Raw genomic sequence first — 13145 nt, 5'->3', positions numbered from 1 at the left:
CTAATTAAATGAACTACCTAGTCGGGGCAACGAAAATATATATGATATATATTCATAAATCAAACAGTAATTGTCGGCAAATCCTTTAAGCACCGACTGTAGTATTGTCCATTTACTATAGGTTTTGTTGGCTTTATGCCCAAGGGTCGCCCGTGTCTCTCTTTAGAAGTGTCATCTACAATTTATTGGTGTTGGATCTTAACTTATAATCAGTCGTGTTTCTCTTTTTCAAAGTGTCATTACAATTTAGAGATGCTGAATCTTAACTTATAAAGCATTTTTTTTCCCTAACCTCTCCGATATGAGATATTTTATCTAAACACTCTCTTATTTGTGGGCTCGGTTATGCGAGATCCAACCAGTGAATTATATAATTATGGTCTTTATGATACCCCATCACATTGTAGGTGGCTAGCTATTGTGGGGGAGGTAAGTTACCCCAACATCTTGCTTTTCTTAATCTTCAAAAGAAGCATGAATGGCTTTAACACTAACCAACCAGACGATCATTAATTAAATAGAACCTTCTTCCCATGCCGTGCCGTCACAGCTACTCATGTTTATTATTTCTTCCAAATCTTCCTAGCTTTCCTTCTAAAGAAACTAACCTAACAAACACCATACAAGGATTAATTATATATCACCATTAAAAAAAAACAATAATGACTAATTATTGTTGAGTAAATGATTAATTATCACCATTAACAAAATAATAATGACTAATTATCATGGTGATTATGGTAAATTAAAGCAACCGCTATAAAATAAGAGTTATAATAACGTCTTAAATTCATGTACAAGCTCAAAACTCATAATATCATATACACTATGATGGAGAAATTAAAGAAATAAACAATTAATTAACAAATTAATGGTATCACACTAATTAACCATTTATCTGTACTCATCAACCTGAGAAATCATCGTCAATGAATGGTGTGTAAAGCCCAAAAAAAAAAACAAATGAAATCCAATCAATTAATGGTGCAATGGATTAGGACCAGTTGGGACAAGTCGCTTTTCCATGCCATAACGTGGATCGATCTCGCTCACTGCAGGAGTCTGATGATCATCAGGTTGCACTTGCAGTTGCAATCGCGGTTGAGCCGGTAAACGTTTTTGATGGTGTAATTGCCTGCGGAGCTTCTGAAATGGGGTGAAGTCAAATTCAGTGGCTAAAACTTTTCTGTTGATCAAAGGGTATTGACTTTTATTGATATTGAAGAAGAATCCATGAAAAGCTAACAATAGGAGAAGAGGGAGGCAGCAGATAAGGATGAATAGCATGTGAGGGATTTTGAAGGCCATGGAGGAATATTATTAGGAAGAACTAGGGTTGGAAGTGGAAGCATGGAGATAGAGGAAAACACTGGTTTTAGCAGATGATCAAGAGATGTTTTGTGAAAGCACAGAGAGTTTGGATCTGCTGATTTTTCTTTTCTTTTCTTTGTTTTTTTTTGGAATGGGAAACTCTGTTGGCAACCGTTTTGTGTAAATTTATTGTTGTAAAGGGGAGAAGAGAGAGGACCCCTTCTCAATCAGAGTTCCTTTGAAATCAAGGAAACATAATAAAGAGGTGATTATAACAATTTTGTCAAACCTCCAAATTATGTCATATTTGATTTATATATATATAGGCTGCGTTTGATAATGTGTTTCTACTTGTGAAACGCACCATTTTTAGTTTGAACACATCGCGTTTTAAAAAATATATATTTGTGAGCGGTTCATTACGGTATCACCATACCACGATGAGAGTTCGAAGTTGAAGGGAGCGGTAGGTATCACCGTATTCCGATGCAATACAATTGATTACATTTTTAGTGTCAAAACACGATATATTTTTCAATTTTACTCCATTTATATTTTACAAAAATAAATTCATTAAAAGTTAATAGATATCATTGAAAAATATTCTATTTTTTCATCACCTCGCCCAGGGCAGAATCATGCCCGGCAGCCCCCCTTGAATTTTTTTTAATAGTAAATTTTTTTAATAATCAATTATGTATATATATATAATTGGATTATCTAGGTTAATATATGTTCCCTTGAACACAGTAATATTTTAGTTACATAATTTAGGTATAGGACAATATATAATATACTACATGTTCAACTGAATAAAAGTAAGCACAAAAAATAAATGACCCAACTAATGATGATGATACATGTCCACCTTAGCTCAATAAAAGATTAATCACAAAGAAGTTATCATTTGATAATGTATAACTTGGTGTATCCGCTTGTGTATATACGCTTGTGTATATACTAATAACATCAACATTGACTTTGTCCATGGCAACTGCAAACGTAAAGAGAGCACTTTCTACTATGAAGATTGTGAAGTAGTGATTGTAAAATTGAATGTTTAACAAGTGATATACATAAAAACCCATAAAAAAAATTCTGGGGGCGCTGCCTTCGGATCCCTTCATAAAGTTTCACCCCCAAAATATGCAAAGTTGGTTCCACCCTTGATCTCGCCACAGTATTTTTATTGACGCATCAAACACTTTTTTATCACCACAAATTCATCTCACAATACTTTCGAAACTCACTTCACCTCATCACAACAGGTCAAAACATAACATTCCAAACGAAGCCATAAGTATGACTATAACTCAATCTCTGAACGCATGATGGGGTGCAAGAAGATCTATATAATACTGGATTGAGTGGGATTCGCAATCCAGATTATCTGAATGCCAAGCAACCTAGGAACTGTTTGGAAAGTGAGACACAATTGGCAATGAATAACATTTATGTGTAATGATCCTTTTTCTATCAAGAATAAGGTCGTGGGCACAAAGGGGCATGTTCCCCTTTCAAATTCAATAACATTCGTGGGTCCCACTCACATCATAAACCTTATAATGGGCTATGAGAAAGGGGCCTTTGCTCTTCTGATTGTTAATGGACAGTGGGCCTTGTCCGTACTTTGTTGTCGGTTTATTCTTAGGCCCTCTTATTTGCTCGGAAAAAGTCACCATCAATTCCAAGATTCCGATTGTGATGTTTGGATGTATGTTGTAGCATGCACCTCGAGTGGGCGGGTCACAAATCTCTTCAATGTCGAACCTAAGTGGAACAAAACCTTGAGGCCGACGGGGGGCCAAAGAGGACAATATTTTGTGGGTGGACCTAGTGTTGCTGCTGAACCACCCAACGAGACTGCTTTCCAAGGCTCAAATATGGGCATTGAGAAGTAAAGGTATGTGGATTAGTATAGGCTAGACCAAATGGATAATATCTTACAAGACTCAGTATCCAAGGGTTGGAGGTGTGGGACTCATGATTACATGAGCCCTTGAGGAGGGTTATCGTAGCACTTGGCTCGAGTTGACGAGACCATAAACCTTTATAGTGTCAAGTTTGGTAATACTAGGTGAGCTACCGAGTTACTTTGTTTTGGTAATATTAAGCAGATGATTAGTAAATTATGTGACTTGTCATTGTCAAAGGCTAAGTGCCTAATCTTGGAAGTGTTTGGATCTAATGGCATATTGCATAGACATGGACCACAATGAGAGAAGACCCACATATATATACATATAGCCCTAAGCACTAATAGACCATAAAAACCAAATGTCATCACAGAGTGGGACTGACGTAATCATGAACGAACCACACACCAAGGCCATTTCTCGAGGGCATGCAAATGTTGTTAAGTGGGTTTGGATAAGGAATTGTATTTGTGTTATAAAATACCCCACACGCGTACACTACCACACGCATCATATATATCACGAGTTGTCACGTGCGGACTTGCATAGTTTTAAGTCTACGGATGTCTGTTTTTTTAATATGTATTATGTCTGTTTTTTTAATATGTATTTAAAATTGAAACATATAGATTTCACAGGTTCATAGAAACGACGAACATCCGTAATATATAAAGTTACAAACGTTCGCATTGAGAACTCATATATATAAATATATATCCAGTGTGGTAAAGATGAAAAGTGTGAAGAATCGGGACCAAAGCGGCCATGCATGCGTGCGACCACATTTACGGTCCAAAAAAACACAATCATCAAATAAACCATTCCTTAAGGCTTCTTTGTTCAACCAAATAGTGAAACTGCACAAGTAGATAAAGCAGTGCGTTGTGAGTGATCTGAAGAGGCAAATGAAGGATTTTTTTTAACGTACCTAACATATGATATTCAATGTTCTCGATCAAACTCGTGAGCTATTTGCAGTGAGCCGTTCTTTTAATTAGAGTTGGCTATAATTATTTTCGAAAATCATGATTTAAAATGTGTTATTGAGTATTTTGGTGTCATAATTAATGTTACAATATAGTAGATTTCGAAGGAAAAAAAGAAAGCATAAACCTAAACCCTAATATGGGATTTCTAGAAAAAAAAATTATGATTTAACACGATTTTAAGAGAGAATTGTAGCATTTTCCAACGAGAGGCAGTGATTATTGATATTTTGGATTTTAAAATTGAATTAAGTAGTACTGACTTTGAAAATAGAGTCTAGGTAACTTCTTCTCTCCGTTTAAAAAAAGGAAAACGAAAAGGTAAGTTGGTTGAATGATTAATGTTCAACTTTTTCTAGCAAAACCTACATATTAACTGTGTATTTACCAAGACCATGCATGCTGGTCGTGGTCGACTGCATTCAGCCTTGTTAATTTATAGTCTTACTCATCTTTTTTACCACAACACATGGTGGTTCAAAAGAGTCAGCGAAGAAACTCTTCAGGACCAACAAACATAGCGAGCCGCAGTGGCAGCCTAAACGTGGTGCTTGATAAAAGAAAACAGTGATTAGAAGCTTGGAATACCGTGCCACATGCCCAAAGTCATCTGAAACATCTATTATATCTCTCGGTTTCTTGGTCAGTTGGTTTTAAACTAACCATGCGATGCAACAACCCAGTAATAATAATGTCAATGGTTATGATGGGGATCCCAGTAACTGAGATTCAAGTTATCTCAACTACTGAATTTTATCCACAAAATTTTATATGCATCATGTGATGCATGTGTAGTCCACGAATTTACTTCAATTCTGTGACTCAAAAGTTGGGATACCAATTGCTGAGATTTTTTATCATTTTCGTAATGTGAATGCATGTTTATCAATTTATTCAAAACTTTGTGCATGTTCGACTCAAGTTCAACTTATCATATTGACAATTTGCAGCGATTTAACACAGTATTTAGGAGAGTGAAATGATCAAACCGTCTTAAAATTTACACAAAACCAAAATTGCAAAAACTAAAAAAACTTCACATCGGTCTGACATAACTCAGTCGAATGGTTTATCAGCAAAGACCAGCTCCTCTCGCATTTGATCAAAAATAATAATAATCCAATTATATATAAGTTATGCATTGGTTTAGCTTTCTAATCTAAAGAGAAACCAGGGGATTGAAGGGTGGCCTAGTTAGCAGACTACCTCGCCCAAGACTTAGGAGATTATGGGTCAATTCCTATTGGGTGGAGAGTGGGGAACCAAAATTTAACCAAAACCAGACACTCACATGCTGTTGGAGAAAAAAGTGGCCCGCTCTTCCACTACATGAGTTGAGTAGTCAGTAGTGTACATGCTGCAAAATTCTCCTATACCTACCAAAACAGTCACGAATGTATGTAACTGAAACCAAGAAACTGTAAAAAAAATTTGGCCAAAGACGGAGGAAGAGAGAGATGGGGAGATGGAGTGTGTTCTAAGACACAATGATTACATGGTCTTGGGGAAGCAGAAAGGTTGGCATGGAAGAACGTGGGGTCTTGACTCAGGTTGCATTGCAAGCCAAACAAACAAAGTCTTATAAATTTATAATAACAAACAAAAAGAAAAAAGTAAATTTAAAAAAAAAAAGAAAAGAAAAGGCAGAGAAAAAGGTTAAGCTAAGGCTTTTATCATGATGATACTATCAGCCTTTTATTGGTCTTTGGTCGGTCGACAATCTGTGTGTTGTGTGTTCACTCTGTTTTTCGTCTTTGTGTTTCCAATCCCACTCTCTCTCTCCAGCTGCACTACTCACATAGTGTCATTATATACTTTGAACCAATCACAAAGCAACAATACCTTTTTGCATTCTATAATAAAAATAATAAAAAAATAAAATGAAGAAATCACTCACACACACCCCTCATAGTTGCAAAAGTAGTGATAAAAGAATGTCGACTAACAGTACTCCTCGCTCACTCCACAGTTCACACTTTAATAATAACCGAGAAACCATCCAATTTAAAATGTCATTCGAACAAATTGAGTGGATGTAAACTTCGAACCAACTATCATGTTAATGACAAGTAAGACTGTAAGACTAGATCGAAGTCTATGTGAACAGATAGGAATCTAAAAGTGTGACAAGCTCACGAGATCAAGATTCCTTGAAAAAAATTCTGTCTGATTGTTTTGAACTCCCGACCTCAGACACTGTACTTCGTAAGTCCATAAAGATAACCAACTAAACCATCCTCAAGTTGTTTACACACGACTCTCAATATATTTTAAGTGGTGGACCAAATAGAGCAAAAATACTAGTACAAAGGAAACAAGAAGATACCAAACCAAGCCTCCCACCCAAACAAAAAGGGAAGCTTTTTTTCAACCAAAAAAGGATAAAAGGAGATAAGGGCACTCAAATATCCATATGTCAAAGCAATCCCTGCCTTGAAGCTATGAAAGAGGAAGATCAAGGAGAGTTTTCTCATAACTTTCAGAACCTTCAAGCCTACTATGGAGGTGGAGGATTGAATAGTGTTGTTCCAGAAGTTTCCTCAATCCAGCTTCCATGGTCTCTACCTCCAGCCCACTCCTACAACCCGCCCCACTACCAGGCCCGGGACCATGACCCGTTTCTACTCCATCATCCTCAGCCTCCTCCCTCTTATTCTAGCTTGTTCAATAGAACAGCTCCCGCACTGCAGTTTGCTTATGATCATGCCACGTCAACAGCTGATCATCTTCGGATCATATCAGACGCTCTTGGACCGATGGCTGCCGCTGGTGGCTCAGCTCCTTTCGGACTCCAAGCCGAGCTTAACAAAATGACCGCCCAAGAAATCATGGACGCCAAGGCCCTCGCGGCTTCCAAGAGCCACAGCGAAGCTGAGCGAAGAAGAAGAGAGAGAATCAACAACCATCTCGCTAGGTTACGCAGCCTTCTCCCCAGCACCACCAAAGTAAGTACTAATAATAATAATAATAACTTCATTTTATTGCTTTCGTATAAAGATTTATCTACAAAATGAAAGATCTATGTTATAATAGAGCATCCCACTTAGAGTTGTAAGAAAATTACTCGAAAAATGGAATTGAACAGTTAACCGATTGAATGGTCTGTTATTTTCAAAAAATATCTAGTGAGAATCGACCAAATAACCATTAATTGATCGGTTAAATTCTTGTCAAATTAACAGACCGTTTAAACCCTTAATACCAACGTTTTTTTGTCAGCCATATCAAATATTGATATGGACGCGAATGATATATGTTAAATCATGGGCTCCATATGATCTATATGAAATCATGTGCGTTAATCTCATCATTTTGAAATAACTGAGACAAAAAAACATTGGATTAATTCGTAAGACTGCTTGAAATTTAATGGTGTAGTCATGACATTCTCTTTCGGTGTGGGAACTGCGGTACCTATTTCCCAGGAAAAAAGGTGATTGAGGCGTTGATTTCGCTGGGTTTGTTCTGGTAAAGAGGAACCAAAATGAGCACAAAAAAAGCTTCCATTAGAAATTCCTTGCCGGCTATACATTAACTCAGTCAAACTAAGCCTCTTATTGTCGGGTGTCACATCCTTCAAAAGCTCTAATATTCTCTTTCACACAGTACTTACTATTTTTACCATTTCATGCAATATACAGACGGACAAGGCTTCTTTGTTAGCCGAGGTGATACAGCATGTGAAGGAGCTGAAGAGGCAGACTACATTGATCGCTGAAACGAGTCCGGTGCCAACGGAAATCGACGAGTTGACGGTGGATGCAGCGGATGAGGATGGTAGGTTTGTGATAAAAGCGTCGCTGTGTTGCGAAGACAGGACTGATTTGTTGCCGGACATTATCAAGACATTGAGAGCATTGCGTTTGAGGACATTGAAAGCGGAGATTACGACGCTTGGCGGGCGTGTTAAGAATGTTCTTTTTATTACTGGAGATGAAGATCAACAGCAGCAGTACTCAATAAGTTCAATACAAGAAGCGTTGAAGGCTGTGATGGAGAAGACTGGTAATGGTGATGATCAGTCTTCTTCAGGTAATGTTAAGAGACAAAGAACCAATATTAATATCACAGAACTTTAAACCTAGTTTTGGTTTTTGTTTGTGGGGGCCGGGTTGGTTTACTTTCTTTTTCTTCTTCACATTCTTCCCCTCTTGGTTTTATTTAGGGTCTGCTGACGTGTATTTTTAGCTATGAAGAAAACAGTTAATGGTGGTGTGTTTTGTCTACTTGCATGTAATGTTATCATAATCGACCAGTACACTGACTCTGACCTCGTAACAATAATTTTTGAAGGTTCAACTTGTTGAGTCGAAGGATCACGGATGAACCGCAAATAAACAGCTACCAAATAGACAATTACCACCCACAAAGAAGAGACTTTTCAAGTTAAAAAAACAAGTCCAACACTCCGGTTGGTATAAAAAAAGTCAAACAGCAGCTCCAAACATCAAGCTAATAAAGTAATAAAGATGTTTAATAAATAAACTACAGACTCAGAGATGAAAGCTAAAAACATATAAAGAGTTAATAGATCTTGTATATCAATTCAGAAAATTTGGATCATTGAACGTATATCGAATCCCTCCATCAAAGTTGTCATGTTGCCAGTTCTGATAACAATGCTTGCATGACTAGAACTACTCCATGACACAGGAAATAAATAGAGAGGGAGATTATGATCTCATGAACATAAATGTGGTTGGGTTTTTGAGTTTGTTGTGTGTTTTTGTTCATATTTGACTATTATGACTCAATGACTGTGTATGGAGGAACATATAGTCCACATTTTCTATGTTAGTATGTGTACGTTAGTTCCAAACCAAAACAGCAGCAGAGAGGAACTTATAGTGCACATTTTCTATGTTGGTCTTGATATAAGGTTCTTCTTCCCCCGAAAAAGATTCTTGCTAGCTATTTCGTTAATTACTTCTCTCTCTCTCTATATATATATGTGTGTGTGTGTGTGTGTGTGGTGGTCCAATTTTGTATATGAATCTTCATCATCATACGGTCTCGTTCTATTTTCTTGTCCTTCACCACCATCGGTCGCTCAATTGTTCATTCCGTACAATGTTCAGGCTTCCCACCTAAATGATTTCACCTATTTTAATCTAGAAACTTATTTTAGGTGATCTCTATACTCTAACACCACTCCAACTCACATCTCCTATTTCAATATCACATTAATATTTTAATTTTTTTAAGAGAAGAGATAGGAGAGAGAAGAGAGAAGAGAGAAGAGAGGTTGGAGGAGAGAGAAGAGTGAGAGAGCATAGAGAAGAGGAGTGGAGAGAAAATCAAATATTGACTTCAATTGAAAAAGATTTTGTGTATCCATTGGACATGCTGTGAGGGTCCCAAAAAAAACCCTAATGAGGCAAGTGTGGAATATGAGTCACAAGAACATGGTTTGATTTGAGGAATGTAAATAAAATGTATTTCATTTTTGATGTATATGTTAGTTATGGTCATTGGTTGGATTGAGGTTGCTAATTCAAGTTTATCCATCTGAAAATGTCAACTATACTTGATTTGTTTGAAAGGTTTGCATGCACGGCCTCCATGTGACACATTACAAGTTTTCATGGCCATATTTATGGTAATCGATAGAGTAAGGGGAAGATGGTTGTATAATTGCTTCGAAACATATATGGGTTTGTTTGGAAATTAAACAATTTTAAAAATAACATGGTAAAGGGACTTGTTAGTCCGAAAAGAAATATAGAGACTTAGTTAGACTCTTTTTTTCGCAGAATACGGAGGTCATTTCGAGGCTAATTCTTAATATTTATTTTGAACAATAGGTCTAGATGGCTAGATTTCCTATCATGGGTCGGGTACTCGGGTCCACTGTCATTGAAGGGTATTTGTATATTACCTGGCAAACAGGGCGCCTGCTACTCGAACCTTATTGACGGTGGTTCCACTTCTATAGTTCTATGCATCAATAGTCAATGGACATATTGATTGTGTTGGAACAGCTATCTCATCAAAAATGACAAAATGGTCATATGGTCCATATGGACACAGATAGACAAAGGCCCACTGTCCACAACAAAGCGGGTGCAGAAGCGAAACCCAACTTATGTTTTTCGATCTTTAGATCCCCCGATCACTCCTCCACTCTACTGCAAGAGTTTCTCTCTAATTATCAGTATGTTTGGGTCTGTATATAATGCGCTGATTGATTTTCTTTGGCCTGTTTTGTTGTGGGTTTGATTAGTTATGTATTAGTTTGGATGCTAGGGTTATTAGTTGTAGTTAATCTGAAAAGTTGAAGTCTTGAAGCTGTAAAGAAGGGTTATAGTTGTCTTGTTGATGTTTTAAATTTGTCTTAATTCTGTATCATTGATTGGATTATCTGCGGAATCAAAGAGTTTGCATTTGTGGGCGTTTTGTTATACAAGGAATGTGGGTTTGAAAGAGTTGCAGAAACTTTAGCGTAGGATATTGTTTTGAGGGTTTGAGTTCATGGTCAATTTGATATTTCTGCTGTGCTTATGTTACTGTGATTGTCTTTGAGGGTTATAAAAACTATGACTTCCTTATGCCCAACATTCCCCAGTTCTCTATTTTGTTCTCAACTTATTTGAAATGAGGCACGGATAGTGCCATCCTCTCTTACATGACGATTTAAATCTTGACAGCTTAAAAATTGAATAGTGAAGCAGTAGATACTGGTCCTCCTACCGTTTTCAAGACTCAAGTATAAGCTTGGTTATAAATTTGGCAACAATTTTGTGGATGCTACTTGATTTTCCTTATTCTATAGGTTGCTCAAGAGTGGCCAGGATTACCGAAAGGTGTGAAATTTGATCCATCTGATCTAGAGATCATTTGGCATTTACTTGCAAAATTTCGGTTGGGAAACTTTAATCCCCATCCATTTATTGATGAGTTCATCCCAACTGTCCTTTCTGATGATGGAATCTGTTATACCATTACCCACCCTGGAATCTACCAGGTTTGTAGCAGGAGCTTGCTTCCATTCTTTCTAGCACCCTGAATTCCCTCTGTTTTACTTTTAAAAGCCTGTATTTTTAGGTGTTAAGCAAGATGGCAGTGCATCCCATCTCTTTCATAGAGCCGTCAAGGCATACAACTCCGGAACTCGGAAGCGTAGAAAGATACATGGTGATGATTTTGGAGATGTAAGCTGGCACAAGACTGGGAGGACTAAACCAGTGTTCTTGGATGGAGTTCAAAAAGGGTGTAAGAAGATTATGGTTCTTTATATGAGCACGGTAAAAGGAGGCAAGGCTGAGAAGACAAATTGAATGATGCATCAATATCACCTGGGAACCGAATAGGATGAAAAAGAGGGGGAGTTTATAGTTTCTAAAATATTTTATTAGCAGCAACAAGCTAAGCAGAGTGATAAAGCTGCACCGGACCTTCCTGAAACATCTGATTCTGTGATTGCAAAAGTAGATCCAGTTACTCCTAAGCCCATGACTCCTGACCCTCCATGTTCTGAAAGGAGATCTTTAGAGTTTGACAGGGGACATAAGTATACAACTATTTGCCTGGATACCAATGCGCAGGTGAATTCTCTCTCTCTCTCTCTCCAATTTTTCTTTGAATAGTTCTGTCCTTCATTCTCTTACTAAAGTGTTTCGTCAAGGGATTGGTAAGCTGGTCGCTGTAATATAGCCATAAGTATGCATTTGTTTTGTGACGAAAGAAATGGGGCTGCAATGATATTGGGACAATGTTTTCTTCACTAAACTATTAAGATGGTAACAAAAACCTGTTAACTGTATTTGTGGAAGAAATAGAGTAATTGTTAATTTGTAATGAATTAACTGTTTTTTGGTATGTAGTTATGAGATTATATATAAAAAAACTTCTGTCTTTTTCATTTTTCTTGACATTTCATGTGCTCTAATACAACTTTCTTTTGTGGGTAAGTTTGGGTGTTTTTTTTTTGGGGGGGGTTTATATGAACCCTGAGTCTTTGTCCATGGAGGATGTGAGATTGAGCAACTCTAGGTGGATATTTACCCCAGAAGAAACATTCCCCCTAAGTTGCTGTATGTTTAAGAATTAAGCTACTGCCTGTGAATCTGTTCCTTTCATAATTTGAATCATCTGCTTTTGTAAGAGAATATGCTGATACCAGGTGTCCTCTCTGTTTCTTGATGTGTTAGCATCTTGAGATTGTTGAAATAGAAGATGAGGTTTTACCTGCACTTGAGAGAGATGATCATGATAATCAAATGCTTCATGAATCCAAGGCCGAATGTCCTGGTAATCAAGTAAATGATAATTGTGAATCTCTGTATCTCTTGGATTCACAACAACTTGTGGAAGGGTTATCCTTTTGTGATGAGCTACTTCAGAGTCAGTCTCCAAGCAGGTGTGATTGCGATGGAAAAGACGGAGAATCGAATAGAAAGCCCCGCCTTTCTGATTATGTCAAGTTAGGTGCTGAGGACTTAAAGAAGGATCTGGAGGAGTGCCAAAATCTGGTCTTCGATCCTGCAAACATCGAACTTGATACGCCTCCAGAGTTCAGTCTTAGCCAGCTTGTATGATCTCATGTCAATTTTTACTTGATCTTTCTTTTCCTTTTTGCGCTATGATTTTCCTCAACCTGAGTCCTGACATGACTGCATATATCTTGTAGGAATTTGGATCACAGGAAAGCTTTGTTGCTTGGGGAGGGGACAAGGTGATCAACTAAAACTGGTTAACAGATTCTCAGTATTGAACATGGACATGGAAGGAGCAACTCCGTAACTATTTCTGTTGACACTGGTTAAATCATCCGTGGAAGTTTTTATGTAATTTTTATGGTATACACGACTGAATTGTACTTGGTTTTTGGAAAATGATCCATTAATCTCTTAAACACCGACTGCATCAGACAGAATTGCAGCTTCAACGGTTTTCCAGATCACTTTTATTTTGTGTCTCAGTTGACGTCTAA

At 37.3% G+C, this 13145-nt stretch overlaps 1 protein-coding gene and 1 pseudogene across 1 annotated transcript; both read left to right on the top strand.

Annotated features, from left to right (window-relative positions):
• Nucleotides 1-6525: 6525 nt before the first annotated feature.
• On the top strand, nt 6526-8471 carry LOC119991765 (transcription factor bHLH30-like). The gene is made up of 2 exons (XM_038838213.1): nt 6526-7158; nt 7855-8471. Exons 1-2 carry the CDS (start codon nt 6655-6657, stop codon nt 8290-8292), a joined length of 942 nt encoding a protein of 313 aa, XP_038694141.1. The 5' UTR covers nt 6526-6654; the 3' UTR covers nt 8293-8471.
• A 1552-nt stretch (nt 8472-10023) lies between these two features.
• On the top strand, nt 10024-13067 carry LOC119991575 (annotated as a pseudogene).
• Nucleotides 13068-13145: the final 78 nt, after the last annotated feature.

This window comes from Tripterygium wilfordii, chromosome 22 (assembly GCF_013401445.1).
Source record: "Tripterygium wilfordii isolate XIE 37 chromosome 22, ASM1340144v1, whole genome shotgun sequence".
NCBI classification, from domain to species: Eukaryota; Viridiplantae; Streptophyta; class Magnoliopsida; order Celastrales; family Celastraceae; genus Tripterygium; species Tripterygium wilfordii.
The sequence above is the reverse complement of the archived record's forward strand: the minus strand, read 5'-3'. Positions and strand labels throughout refer to the sequence as shown.

What these genes read in the sequence shown, in the direction of transcription:
- LOC119991765 (XM_038838213.1), top strand. Translation starts at nt 6,655, where the DNA reads ATGAAAGAGGAAGATCAAGGAGAGTTTTCTCATAACTTTCAGAACCTT. An exon ending in TTCTCCCCAGCACCACCAAA is followed by an intron (nt 7,159 to 7,854) that starts GTAAGTACTAAT and finishes TGCAATATACAG; the next exon opens with ACGGACAAGGCTTCTTTGTT.